At 34.9% G+C, this 15,536-nt stretch overlaps 1 protein-coding gene and 1 non-coding gene across 3 annotated transcripts; both read left to right on the top strand.

Moving 5' to 3' along the window:
• The first annotated feature begins 6,261 nt into the window (after positions 1–6,261).
• LOC131593883 (small nucleolar RNA snoR143) lies at positions 6,262–6,432 on the top strand. Its single transcript, XR_009281259.1, has one exon. It is a non-coding gene; the product is annotated as a small nucleolar RNA snoR143 (small nucleolar RNA).
• Positions 6,433–12,837: 6,405 nt separating this feature from the next.
• On the top strand, positions 12,838–15,223 carry LOC131661821 (protein INVOLVED IN DE NOVO 2-like). Of its 2 annotated transcripts, none has more exons than XM_058931463.1 (5): positions 12,838–12,974; positions 13,134–13,338; positions 13,448–13,738; positions 14,151–14,360; positions 14,482–15,223. In XM_058931463.1, exons 2-5 carry the CDS (start codon positions 13,162–13,164, stop codon positions 14,740–14,742), a joined length of 939 nt encoding a protein of 312 aa, XP_058787446.1. In that variant the 5' UTR covers positions 12,838–12,974; positions 13,134–13,161; the 3' UTR covers positions 14,743–15,223. The 2 variants fall into 2 exon arrangements, with proteins under 2 accessions (XP_058787446.1, XP_058787445.1); XM_058931462.1 differs by having other exon boundaries at positions 12,955–13,060.
• The last annotated feature ends 313 nt before the right edge of the window (positions 15,224–15,536 follow it).

The following is a 15,536-nucleotide window of genomic DNA, read 5'->3' as shown; positions in this document are numbered from 1 at the left end:
GTGTGGGAACCTGCTATTTGTGTTTTATGACATATACATGACCTGGTTTATAACGCTCTATAGATTGAGGCATAATAGAGAACTTAGGAAGAGTAACAATATCATTCATGACAGGAGAAACGCATGGAAACATAAACTGGTTATCAAAAAATGTCACATTCCTAGAAATGCGAAAACGATGGTTAGTGACATCATAACACACAAATCCCTTATGCGAGTGACTATACCCCATAAACGCACATTGAACAGACTATGCTCCAAGCTTATGTCTTTCAAATGGAGGTAAATGCACAAAACAAACACATCCAAAAGTATGTAAATCATTATAATTAGGCTGAATATTAAAAAGGCGAAAGAAGAGAGAATCAAAATCAATAACCGTAGAAGGAAGACGATTGATCAAGAATACGGCTGTGGAAAGAGCCTCAACCCAAAATCGGGATGTCACAGAAGCTTGAAGAAGTAAGGTGCGTGTTACATCAAGCAAATGACGATTCTTTCGCTCTTCCATCCCGTTTTGTTGAGGGGTATTGGGACAAGACCGTTGAGACAAGATCCCTTTTTATTGAAGGTATTCCTGAAATTCATGAGACATATACTCACCTCCAGAGTCAGATCAAAATTTTTTAACACTTGCTTGAAATTGATTTTCAACATATGTCAAAAACTTCTGAAACATAGAAAACACTTCAGACTTAGATCTAAGAAAATATATCCAAGTAAAGAGGCTGTAATCATCAATAAATGTGATAAAATACAGAAGTGAGTCATTCGCATTTTTCCATAAGTTAGTATGGATGTGCATATCCGTAAAAACTACAGAAGTGAGTCACTCATAACTTCCCCTTTTCTCATTTTCATCATAACTTACTCTGAAACAAAAAGTGCTTGTGAGTGTTATACTGGGATTTTCAGCTAATAGAAAGTCAACGAAGAATGTCACCATAAGGAGACATTCAGGGTTATGAGACATTAATGAAGTGTCAAAGAACATTAAAACCAAGTATTAATGCCAAAGTGTCCTGAAGGCTGAGCATGGACGAAACACATGAATCTCCTAGTGGTTAGAATTGTCATCGACAGTTACTTGTAAATATAACAGATAGCAGACTCATACTTTATAACAGCGGTTGAAAAATTTTATATACTCTCTAGACAATTGGAGTACCCGAGTCAAATAGTGAAACAGTGTCCGAGAAACTTGTATGCGTATGCATTCAACCCTTTCATTATTTTCTTGTTTTTTTAAATGAAATATTTATTGTTTTTTTCTTAAATTTAACCTTTATTTAATGTTATTTAAATCACTTTATCTCCTTGTCATTTATCAAAACATGTCTTCATTCAAGTTTTGTCTTTGCGCCGTCTCTGTACAAAAATCACATTCAAATCACACACACGTGTTTTCATACAAATTATTTGCATAAATTACTTTGGAGATTTTTCGAATTAATCTCACTAGTTTATTAAACTCGCGACTGGTTACCAAAAACACCGATAAATAAATTGGCACGCCTAGTGCGAGCCTTTTGTGTGAATATTTCTAAACATATTTGCAGAAAAATGTGTCTTACTTTTCTTTTGAACGGTTTTTCTCTACATAAAAACTTGATTTTTTGAGATTTTATGTTCATGAAGAGTGACAAGAAAATTCTTGAGATGTCTCATAGAAATCAATCACCTCCCCAAGGTAATTCTCCAAACCCTAGAGATCAACCGGTAACGACGACTGTCGGCAGTTTTGGGATTCCAACTTCAGTTGAAGAAATTCCCATTGTCATCAGCCATATAGTATCATTGAGTGTATCACCTGATATGGTGGAGGCATCGCTGTAAAGTCTAGGAGACCAAAGGACTTCTTGTTAATTTTCACGATACCTCGGAAAGAGCAGCCTTACGGCATGCCAAATGCAATAATGACAAGCTTACACCCGAGTGCGTCAGTATACTCATGATACACTATGGCTAGGTCGTCGCCTTTTAATCTTTATTGGGCCACAAGCTCCACTATGGGCAACTTTGGTCGAGTGAGACAACTGCCAGGAGGTATGAGTTATTTCCCTCCAATAATGTCGCCTCTGATCAATAACTTCGTCTAGGTCATGAGACAACAAATTTGGGCCAAAAGATTAATCTTGACAAGACTCAAATTTGTTTGCCAACAAATAAGATTCCCATCTTTGGTAGAAAATTATGCATCACACATGTTTTGGGAAATCCAATAGCCTAGGAAAGTATCTTGGAGCAAACATTATCCATGATATAAACTATATGAACAAGTTTTGGCATATTATTAAATAGATGCAACGATGGCTGGAAACATCAGTGCTTGAGCTTGGTAGGGAAAATTATGCTCTGTTAATCAATGCTAAGTTGTATCCTTTATTTTAATATGCATTATACTAAAAGCCCCATCAATATTTGTCATGCTTAAAAAAATTTATTAAGAAGGTTTATTTAGGGAGACACATAGATGACCCACAAAACTCATATGATCAATTGGGAGGTTTTTTGTATACCTAAGGGTCAGGTAACTGATGCATCAACCAAGCTCAGTTCATGGATGATGTTTTTCTGTATAATATTTTTTGGAATTTATTGAATAATAATAATGATTTATGGTGTCAGGTTCTTATCAATGTATGGTCGAAAGTAAACCTTTTGGAGAATATGATTTGCAAGCCAAATGCTTTTACTTTATGGAAAGATTTGGAAAATGTGTGGGACAAGTTTCAGAAGAATATTATGTGAAAGCTTAGGGATTGAAAAAAAGGTGAATTTTTGGCTAGATTGTTGGACTACAACTAAATAACCTCTTTTCTATAAGTTGGTCCAAGCTGATACAATTGTGGATACCATCCTCACGGTTAAAGACATAGTTAATGTACAACGAAAATGGAATTTAGATTCGCTTCAAAACTATTTGATTATCTAGATTTTCAGTTGTATCTTGGTTATCCCTCATTCTCACCCTGAAGGTGGTATGGATAGGCTAAGATGGGGGATTATGGAGACGACAAATTTTCTCTGCGTAATGCATATAATTGTCTTTCTTCTTATTTGGAAGGCACATATACAAATATTGACTAAAATATCATTTGGAAATGGAAGATTCCCCGTTGAATCCAAACATTCGCGTGGATTTGTGGTTCTACATAATTGTAGGTATAGTCAAGAAGTGATCAAAGATAGTGAAGCTTATGGATAATAAGATACAAGTCAATCAACAGCTACTTAGTTTTGATGATGACAACATTTGAAATCAAGTAATTGATGCTGAAATTAGTTCAAGCGGTCAAATATATACAAGGTGGTTGATCAAGCTATCCTTCTGAATCAAACTAAATACATTTTCTTTAAAGTCAACACAATAGTCCAACGACTCTCAAGTGAAAACTTAGATTTTATGATTACCATCAGTTTAAACTTTCATCATTTTAGATGACAGTAACTATTAAAGAAATACCTCAATTCTCATAAAAAATATTCAAGGATCGTATGTGATTCTAAAAGTAAAGATACTGAAATCATGACTTAAATCCTTAGAGTGTGAAAGAGAGGATGTGTGAAAGCTCGCATGTTCGTGCCTGTTTGAGTGATTAGTGTCTTGTAAACACACAAGGGCATTTTTGAAAGTATTATGACTAAATCACTCACACACATACACGCACACACATACACGCGCACACACACACACACACACACACACATTCACACACATACACAACATAGAAAAGCCTCTCATATTTTAATTAAAATAACCAAAAAAGGTTTTTGGGACCTAGCCAGTTAATTTGGGAAGTGTTCGATTGATAAAGAGACTTTTTGCAAATGTCTAATTGATTAGATTTTGGCATAATTAACTAGATGATGCCTAATTGAGTAAAAAATTGATTGTGACAATATGTTAATGATTGATAACAACTCTCTATCTAAACCTTCAACTTTGGACTATAATAATCGATTATTTGCATTGTCTAATCAATTAGCCTAATCGATTAGGTCATTTAATTGCTCCATGAATTTTTTCCAAATTTACACCATTTATTGGCCTATAAATATAGAGCGTCTCTATCATTTAAAATCATCCAGAAAACGTGAAAAACCTTACTTTTCATTTCTCTCATCACCTATCTAAATCACTATTTTTTTCTCACATATTTTAGCCAAGAGTATTATTTTAGGTGAGGGTATAATTGTAACTTTACCAAGAGTAGATTTTTTTGAGTAAAGTATTCTTCCTTAGGAAGTGATTATTTTGGTTAGGAGTTAAACCATTTAAAAACTCTTGTTTGTATTTGGGGGATTGATCAAAGTCTCCGCTTGATTCATGAAAAATCGTGAAGATTAACCAATAAAAAAATCTTCTCAACGACTCTTGAGCTTAGCCAATTTAAAAGCTCTAAAGGTTCGAGATCTACCTGGGGTAAAATCTCATTCAATTTCTGAGTTCAACCTCGTTAAAAACTCAGTAGAGATCAACCCAATGAAAATCGTGGTTCAATTCATGTTCAACCCATATAAAACTTTGGTTTGGTTCTGAGGATAGCCAACTAAAAACTCCATATTGGTTTGAGATCAGCCATGCAAAATCTACGTTTGGCTTAGAGACTAATTGCTTGAAGCTTTGTTCGTTGTTTGATTTGGAGACTAACCGCTTGAAGCCTGTACTTGTTGTTTAGATAGAAGTTATCCTAAAAACTTCATGAGTTTAACCTTCTAAAAGCACTTAAACAATAATGGATACTCTCAAGATCAATTCTTAGAGAAAAAAGTAGGTCACTTCATTAAACTGAACATGACTATGTTTACTCTATGCCTGACAGGGATTGAATCTCTCACAGTCTTAAAGGAAATGTTACATATTTGCTTAAAGACCACTAGAGGTCAACATTTTTTATATCATGTTGGTATTTATGGAATTTGAGGAACAAAACACTATTTGAGTAAGGCTTTCAGCGACTTGACAACCCAACTAGAACAACTAGACATATGGTAAATGAGACCGAGTTGAGTAGTCGTGTAGGGAACAAAGTTAGGTTCCCTGAACCAGAGATCTAACATTATGTTCTACGGTACCATCCAATGAACAATTGGATGAAGCTGAATTACGATGATACCTACAAAAAGTCTACTTCTACGGCAGGATGCATAAGCTTGTTCCCGAACTCCTAAAGAAATCGGGTGAGAGGATATGCTCGAAAAATTAGTTTGTATGTTACCCTTATGATAGAGATGTAGACGATGATTCATGAGATTGAGCTAACTTGGGAGGATGTAATTACAAATCTTGTAGTCAAGAGCAACTTTAAAGTCATGATAGATATGGTGAACCGAGAGACTGAGGATGGTCACAACTTCCCCACTTAGTTTGTAGAATTAGAAAAAATCATTATACATATTAAATAATCAATTATAACATCACTCTAAACAATAAAAACTCTTCATCCGAATCCTTAGTCTATACGTATTAGAGTGTTTAGTTAATATATATTTTTTGGGCTTGTAGTCGATTCTTGCTCCAAAATAAAATTGCTTATAAATTTGTATACATCTAATTCTCATATTTTTTAATCTTTATCTTGCTAGGTAACCATCTTAACAAATAAAATACTAGTACCAATAAAAAAAATATAAATCTCGATTTTTTTTAATGAGAAGATGGAGAATTTTTACTATAATAAATAAATAAATTTTTTAAAAAAAATGTGAAACCCTAAAAATGGGCAGTGCTTTATATAGTATATGGGTTGTTGTCCTTGTTTGGTGCCTTCAGCTGCTTAGCTGAAGGTAAAACTAAAGGGGGCGATGATTACAATGAGAGAGGACTCTAGTAGGAAACACCCAATTCCATCGGAAAATCATAACACAACACAACCCTAATTTCCATCTATATCCAAACAAGAAAATGAAAAGAAAATATATAGGTCAGAACTTGAAGGTGCCGCCACACCCTTCTCATCCAAGGGTTTGGTTTTGGTATCTCAGATTCTGCCGTCTACTTCTTTCTCCTCTTCGTCTTTCTGTCCCTTCAAATTGGATTGGGTGTTTTCTTACGGTGACAGATCTGTTAAAATTTACACTTGATATGAGCCCCTAGTTCCGATTTTCCTTTCTGTTTAAATTTTTAAAATTTTTTTCTGCACTGATTTGATTTTGGATGAGAAACACTTGTATGTTAATTTCTTGTTGAAGATCTACACTTTTTTTTTTGCACTGATTTGATTTTGGATCGGGAAACATATGCATGTTGTTTTCTCGTTGAAGAATCGGTGCGAACATGAAAAGCTTGATTGCAGCTACTGCTTGTTCCTGTTTTTTTCAGAAATTTGGTGGATTTGTTGTGATTGGGCAGCGGCCAGACAACCGTAGAGATGGATCCACAGATGCTGAGTTTTTTTCTCATCATTCTACTAATTCCATCTCACATTTTCTTATGTTTAGCTGTTACTTAAATTTAACCGTTGATTTTGATGTGTTGTTTTTTAAATCTGACAAAGAAATTGTGTCTTTGTAATGCAGAAGGAGACATAATGGGATCTACCTTTGAAATCAATTTTCTGCATTTGCATTATTTATGCTTTCCCTTATTTTATGGAAATTTAGAGCTTTCAGATTTATGTTAATCAATACTGAAGAAAAGTATTAAGCATTGATATGAGAATTTGGAATTTGGTGTTTGTACTCATTTGATGATGCAAGAGGTGCAGTGGTGAAAGTTTCAGCTAAAGAAATGCTTGTACCTAATTGGGATGCATCTACCATCTCATACAATGACTATTTTTGTTTACATTTGTTGATCCAGTTCTAATTGGGATGTCAATATTTTTAGTGTCATAATTTGTAAATGGGAAAAGCTAACATGTGCCCCAAGGGCATAATTTAATAGCTAATTATAGAAATATTTTATTGAAATATGTGCATTCAATGTCTCAAAATTTTAAATAGTAATAAATACACAATAGGTTAATATCTACCATGACTATATATATATATATATATATATTTTTTTTTTACAGTAAACAAGCTCTTGTATTAGATGAAAATAGATGAGTACAAACAGACATAAATAAATTGTGTTTGGGCATTTCCCTTCCACAAATTAACAAGATCACTACTAAAATAATCCCTCCAACTAAGAACATCAACATTCTTTGAGAAATTAGAATCCAAAAGAGTGTTACCAATCCACTTCTCCAATCCAAGCAACCAAACAGAAATCATCCACAGGAGACAAGTGAGATTTGGAACCAAAATATTTAGATTTATCCAGTTACAGATCATTTCTTTGACTATCTCACGCACCGTTCGATTATAGAGGTTCTCAAGAAAGATTAAACTCACAAGTTGTGAGGAAATCATTTGTTGACTGGAAAGAGTATGTAGATTTGCAGCAGCCCTTGTTAGATTCTTGCTCAAGAACACATCTCCCTCATTCAAACTTCTTAGAGGCATTTTATCAAACACCTTAAACACAAAATGATAACAACCTAAATCTAAGAACAACACATACACCTCAAATAAACACAAACAAGAAACACCAGAAACTTAAGCAACACAAACACAGAAAAGAAAGACATAACAGAAAACCTAACACATAACATCAGAGATTTGATGTCTTCCGATGGTGGAGGCTTCGGTGGGGGTCGAATCTCATGTCCGAACCACTTTGAAGTTACAGTCTTCTGGTGGTTGTTGGCGGAGTGGACGAATTTCTTGATGGGGGTTGGGAAAAAAATAGATGAGCGGTTAATCGTCGAAGCAAGCATGGAAAGGGGGAGACTTACGGTGAGGGATGGACCTCTATTGGAGAGGGGAAGACCACCATATTGGCGGTAGAGAGCTCCGCAGCCGGAGGAAAGACCCCTATTAGAGGGGAGACGATACTCACCAAGAAGAAGAAACCCTAAATTTAGAGAGAGGGGAGAGTTTCTCTCTCTAAACATTTTCAGTATTAATTCAATACCCAACTTTTCTACCACGACTATGTTACCACTCTAGGGAATTGAAAATAAATGGGTTATCTTCCTAAAGTGTGAGAACATCTTTCATGGGACAAATGCGTCCTCTCCTACGATTCTTAGTCTAAACGTTGTGAGAACATCTTTCATGGGAAAGGAGATCAAACAAGTCCCGTGAATTCCATTAACTAGTACTAAGGTATAGAATTTGGAATTCCAGTTCTTCTACAATTTGAAAGCATCACAAAGTGCCGGCTAACATGACCAAAGCAAGGATAGTTTTCAAAATGACCGATGAAATATCATATTCTATTGGCAATAGATCTGAAAAATGAAATTTCATTATCATCAGTAATCAACAACCTTTGACGTACTAACACAAACTAATTACCAAACACGACGCCAACACATAAAACATTAGTTATAATTTAAAAAATATTTGAGATTATATAACCACATATCTTGATGATGTGTTAGGTTCAAACATTAACACTAAGAAATAAAGCTAAATTTGAATAACAAAACAAAGGTTCAATTTGCATCTGATATTTATCCTTACAAACTGCATCTGATATGCGATTCGCTTCAAACACTCTAGCAGCAGCCTTAAGCCAATTGAGTAGTAGTGAAATCTTTTGACTTCTCAACTATAGAATTCCACGCATTAATACTTGCTTGTCCAAGTAATTTTTTTCGCGGTCCAGTGCGACAAAAATGTGTCTTGCTTGCACTATCTTTGTGAACAACAAACTTAACAAAGAATCAAAAAATTGAAAATTACAAAAACTAATAACATATTCTTCTTTATTCTTCATACAAAATATAAGATTAGTGAATGTGTTATAAACATGCAGGAAACTTTCCACTGTCTCGACCCACCAGCTTGACGATAACAATACCATTTTCATTTTCAACACTTTCAGCTTCAACATGTGTTGCATATATAGCATACCAAGAAGCCAATAGAATTATCGATAATCTATTAATCAAGAAAGAGAAGTATAAGAAATTGACCAATTAGTGATGAAAATGGTTATTAATAAACGAATTCAAATCATATGAAATGGAAAATATATTGTGTAAGAAAAATGACTCACTGGAGTATCATTATCAATGGTTTTGGGAATTCCCACAACCGAACATCAGAGACCACACCTTATGACTTCCTATATCGATAATCAAATTGAACCATTAAAACAAAAATGCCATTATGTAAGAACAAGATTTGGTTTTGCATCTAACCTTTCTTTGATGATAACAATACGTGATATCTTAGAGAATAACTGTGTATCCTAATGGTTTTTTTCTAGTATGTAGCTTTTGCTTTTAGGTTATGACTATGATAGTATGACGTGTGACGTCATCAGTTTTTGAAACTCTCTTTTGACCATATGAAGATATAAAGCGTGCTTTACAAGATAAGGCAAGATCTGTAACGCTCTTTTGACTGTCCTTCTGATAGAATGCAAGTCACTACTTCTGACTGTGACTCTGGTAAGAGAGATTCAGAAGACTCTCAAGATCTGACTCTTGGTACAACTTCTGAACACCAAGTTCTGAAGACTCTGAAGATAAGGTTCGGGAGAACAAGTTCTGAAGATCCTGAAGACAAAGTTCTGAATACTTCGTTTCAGCATTTGATGCTTCTAAACATGCTTCACCAATATACATTCTGAAGTCCCTAAAGATTAGAAGATAATATCAAAAGTTATGCATGAGAAAAAATAGTACATGGTACAAATCAAATTTTCGTTCCACTATGCATGTTTTGTGGCTCAAGGTTTGTACTATTGTACAATATTGTCTATCATTCTTTGTTGACCGTTATGAAGAAAACAACTATGAGATTTGTGTAATTCCATTTTCACCCTCCAACGGATCTTTTGATGCCTATATAACGAAGACTTGGAAGATTGCAACATTAGCTAAACAACAAACAAATAAACAATTTTTGAATATGATGAAACTGTTAATTTGAAAAGTTGTAAAGCAAGGAACTTTTGTTCATTAACTTGCTCAATCATTGTTGTGTTATCTTTGTATTTCTTGGTGTAATCTGCTTCTAAGCTAATTGGCACCAGAGATCCGACTATGGTATTGATAGTTATCAAACACTTCATTGTGTTAGATAAAGATCCAGAAATTCCTAAAACACAATGGCAGTTATTCCAGCACCCGCTGTTAATGAAATAGATCATTAAAGTGTGAAACCTCCAGTATTTAATGGAGAAAAGGTTGATTATTTGGAAAGATAGAATATAAAGTTTCTTTCTTGGTCATAACGTAGATCTATGGGATATGGTAGTTGATGGCTGCACTCATCCTGTTGATGCTAGTGGTAATTTGATTGAAAGAAAAGTGATAACTGATCAATAGAAGAAAGATTATAAGAATCATCACAAAGCAAGAACCATTCTATTGAATGCTATTTTATACACCGAGTATGAAAAGATCACCAACAAAGACACTGTAAGTCCATCTTTGATTCGTTAAAGATGAATCATGAAGGAAACACCCAAGTCAAGGAAACAAAGGCGTTTCCCTTGTTTTAGAAATATGAAGCCTTCAAGATGGAAGATGAAGAAACAGTTGATAACATGTTCTCAAGGTTTCAAACTCTTATTGCAGGACTTAAGGTTCTGAACAAAGGGTATTCGACATCAGATCATATGAGAAAAATTATCATGTTCCTTATAAAGGACCCTTGGGCAGTTGTCACTCCCCCTTACCCGAAAGAACTTGTCTTTATAGTTCTTATAGTCCGAGGATTACGCTTGGAACACGGCTCGCCTTGGTATCCCTGAAAGCAAAATCCAACCCCTTTTTCCCACACCTTTTAATTCATAAAAAGAAAACATCCATGGTGGGTTTCACACCAAAGGCACCACAAATAACCTTGAAGGATCTAACAAAACCCTAACTAATTGGGTGAAGTTGCATGGGGGTGACGTTCAAGGCGGTTAGCAAGAAGGCCTCAAAATTAGTAAAGGGGATCCCGACCCCAAATGTATCCAGCATGCACTAAAAGCAGTAGAAGTACTCTTCAAGAGATCCGAGAGGGCGATAAGTATAAATCCTCTTGCCCATAACACAAGGCTATAGAATGACGTTGCTCTCCTCGCCGGTAAGCTCCATGGTGTTCTCCACCGGACATGAGGAAGAAGACATTGAGTCAGTGTCACGAAATAAACCACGATCGCCGAAATCCCCATAAACCTCCTCATTTATGAACTCCCAATCAATGTCAATTTCCCTAGAGCTAAACATGTGAATGTACTGCTCCACGAGTCTACGCCTTTCGGGGGAACTTCGTGGAGCAACTACATTTCCCTCTTCATCACACTCACGAATAACAATCATTCCTTAAAGTAAAAAGCGAACGAAATTCAAAAAAATGCAAGTGAAGTTGAAGAAGTCCCGAAAGCTTTCAGAAGACAAAACACAATAGGAAAAGAAAGGAAAACAAGTGGAAGAAGAATGACTTAAATAGGCTAAGAGGCGTGCAAATAGTCACCTAAAACTTGCTTAACTAGTGGTAATCATAACGACCAATTCCCCATAAAATGCAATCATAACAGTAATGCGAAAAGTTTTATGGGGAATCAACATTCGTAGGAAACGTGTCATGATCCTAGTGGATGGTTCATTCCCCTAAAAGACATTAGGGCGAGTTATATAAAAGCCGATTTAACCTAAGCGATTCGCCCCTCAACGCCTCGCACTTGGGGGGCTATGTACTTCCAAAGACTTAAAAGGAGAACTTGCCCTATCTGACCAGCCATAACACATATTTGCTTAAGCGTTTCACCCTTCAACGCCTTGCACTTAGGGGGCTTTGTATTGTCATAAACCAAAAGAACGATTATACTTAAGCGTTTCACCACTACATCCCTCACACTTGGGGGGCTATGTACTTCTAGAGAAAATAACCTAGGCCAAGCCAATGGGAATGATCCACGACAAAATGAACTCGCCCCGAGTTTTGTCGAAGTAGGGACCTCCTCAAGGTTGTCGAATCAAAATGCCTAAGGGTCCCCACAAGGTCGCCCAAGTCTGGACCAATCACCAACCCGCCAAGACCTCAGTGAAACGTACGCACTCCAGGCCGCCTATGGTCATCGCCCTTCAATAAACAATTATGATTGCATTAACGACATTGAATACCAGCGATTGTCTTGGAAACAAGGAGGGATACGACATTCATGGCATAAAACATGAGAATTATACCATAACGGGAAGACAATATAAATAGAACCGTCATCTCCTAGAGAGAGGCAAGCAATCCATAAACGTAAAACACAACACTTCATTGCGACTTCTCCCGATCCGCACCAAGGAAGTTAACAATATTGTTATGCAGAAACAAATATTTTTATGCTAGTATTGATAATTATAGAATTTGGCTCTCTTTGTTATGAATCATTGATCCCAATCAAGTAATTTGTATATTTAATTTAATTATTACTAATGTAGCTTCGATATAAAATTTAGTGTAAGAGAATTAAATAGAATGAAAAATATCACAATAATTTTATTTATTAAATTTTCAATTTAAAATTATAATTGAAAAAATTCAAAATATATTTTAATCATACTTGTCGACCTAGTATTCTACTAATTACTTCATTCCTTTGTTCTAAATTATAAGTTATTTTGTAAAAAAAATAATCCTAAATTATAAGTCACTTTATAATTTCAATACAATATTAAAGACAATTTTTCTATATAACCTCTATTAACAATAATTACTTTTCTATGTATGAAATACTAATTTGAGACATGTAGAATATGGTACAAGTAAGAGAAATAATAGTAAGCATACTAAAAAATTGAAAAAGCCATTCATTTGAAAACAATCTCTTTTTTTTTGGTAATGAATAGAACACTCATCGTGGAATGAAGAGGAAACTATTTTAAAATTCTATCTTTTGGCTTGATTAAGTGTTTATTTATAGATAAACTCCTCTGTCACTCTTCTAGTTCTATCAATCAATCAGGAAGTTCATTTTAAAGGTGAGAAGCTCACATCCATCTCCATAGAACTGATAGAAGGAAATATCAGAGTCATCTTATCTTGACTACTTACTAGAAGCTCACTGGTATTACTTAAGCAACCATAAGCGTTTTGTTTTTATTTAAATTATTTATATCATAAAAACATTTGTTATGCAGAGAAGATATTGCTTCATCTGGTAAAAAAATGGAGAACAGTAATAATTTGAAAAGGAAGCACGTTGTACACACTAGTGAAAGCAGTGAAAATCATATCATCAATGATCCATCTTGGTTGCAAAGTTCTGATGACATTCAAACTTCTCAACATCATGCACATCACCATCCTCTTGGATGGATTGGAAAAGCAGAAAAATGCTTCAAGGTTGGTTCATTAACCTAATCTTTTCTCTTGTATAGTTGTTAAAGTTCATTTCTTGAGTTCATACTTGTTAGAATGTAATTTCCTTTTGCATCTGTTATTTTTATAATAGAAACAAATAAGTGCAAAAACTACTGAACTTGGAAAGAATATGGATATGCAACAAAATCTTGAAGTTGAGCTTCAACAACTCAAAACATCACTAAACGTGTTGAAGAACTTTGAAGATGATGATGAGGAGGAGGTAGACTTAGAGTCTTTCAACAAAGTTAACGCTTTGGAGAATGAACTGACAGAAAAAGAAGTGTTGATTGAAGAACTTGAAGCTTTGAATCAAGTTTTAATGACTAAAGAGCGTGACATGAATGATGAGTTGCAGAATGCGCGAAAAACTTTAATCAATGTTAGTTCTTTTTTATATATATACTTTCATCTATCAGATTAATCTCATTGTGAGGTATGTTTACTCTATGTAGTTATGTTTTATGGTTCAGAAAGTGGTTTGTGTAAAATAAGTGGAACTTCACATTCACTTTTTTAGTGGTGAATACAACTCACAATCAAAATATGCACTTTCGTTATGTCAATATTCTCTGCATTTTTTGTTGCATTTTTGTTGTACATTTTTCTGAGAAATATTGCTTATGAGTTATGACATGTTTGGTTTAGCTTTTTTTATGTTACTCTGACATTCCAGTATGATATTACTATGATTTTACAAAGCTGAAATGTCTAACTTTTTCGCATAAGCATGTTTCAGAGACGAAAGTATGCTTAGAAGATCTAATAACATAATGCTTTTTCCCGCCTTGCAGGGCATTGAGGAGTTATCTGTTCCAACTAATATTGCTGTGAAGAGAATGGGAGAACTTGACAGCGAGCCGTTCCTTGAAGCTATGAAGAAGAAATATAAAGAGGAGGAAGCTGAAGTGAGGGCTGCGAACTTGTGTTCATTGTGGGAATTCTATATGAAAGATGCAGAATGGTATCCATTCAAATTAGTCACTGTTGGTGGCAAAGAAAGGGTACATTTTAGTTTAATTTAACACACTGTTGTTCTCTTGCTTAATTTTGGCTGGGACAGTTCATTATATAACATCTAGTGTTCGCACTTGGATATCTGGTTTCCTGCATTTTTCATTTCAGGAAGTTATTGATGATGCGGATAAAAAGCTAAATGGGCTTAAGAGAAGCGTTGGTAAAGCGGCATATAACGCGGTGGTGGCAGCTCTAACAGAGTTAAATGAATACAACTCTAGTGGGCGATATGTAACCTCAGAATTATGGAACAATGATGAGGACAGAAGAGCAACTCTGCAAGAAGGAATACAATGTCTGTTAGACAACTCATCAAACAAATGCGAGAAGGGAAAAGAAACAATGGGAAGGTTTGTATATAAGTTATAATAATCTATACAATGCATTTATTTGGGTATTGCATTTCCTGTCAAGAAGTTACATGTGATTTCTACTTCTAGTATATATTTAGAGTCCCTCAAATTTCCTTCAATATGATTACTGCTTCTGTTTTAAGTACTGTGTCATGCTAATACCGTGTGAATTACAGGAAGGGAGATTGATGATTAAGGAGAAGAAGAAAATCAAGAAAGTGCTTAGTTAAGGAAGAATTTCTTTTGCATCCTAGTCGTGGGTAATTTGTTGCTGGTTAGACCTTTTGTTTATGTAGATAGCTTAAGGAATTTGTGCTATCCTTGAAATAGTTAACTTAACTAGACAATTGGGAGAATCCAACTGCAAAAATATTATCAGCTTTTGTAATATCTATCTCTAGCGTGGGACAATCAGACTGATGTTAAAAGCTTTTGTATAATCTATCTCTTGCTGGCAAAATTATAACTAAAATTATTTTACATGTCTATTTCTTAGCAATGAGCATTTTGTTACCAGTGTATTTTTTTCTCCATCCGTAGTTTCACACCAAGACTTTCATCTGTTTCAAAGTAGATGCTGAAATATTTTGCCTCTATTATTGGCTTATTTTCCATTGAATTAGCACTTAGGGACCTGAATTGAGCCCTAAAATATGTTCCTCACATGTAGTACAGCAGCACCTTCTCAGGTTGAATTATAGGACCACGACATGGTCAACGGTAATGGCATATATTGCACATTAGTGTTACCTACAAATGGCTTCAATTGAGAATAGGTTAGGGCTGAAGCAACCCTGCAAGAAGTGTATG

The sequence above is a fragment of the Vicia villosa genome, linkage group LG3 (genome assembly GCF_029867415.1).
Source record: "Vicia villosa cultivar HV-30 ecotype Madison, WI linkage group LG3, Vvil1.0, whole genome shotgun sequence".
NCBI lineage: Eukaryota > Viridiplantae > Streptophyta > Magnoliopsida > Fabales > Fabaceae > Vicia > Vicia villosa.
This window is presented reverse-complemented; position numbering and strand designations above follow the sequence as displayed.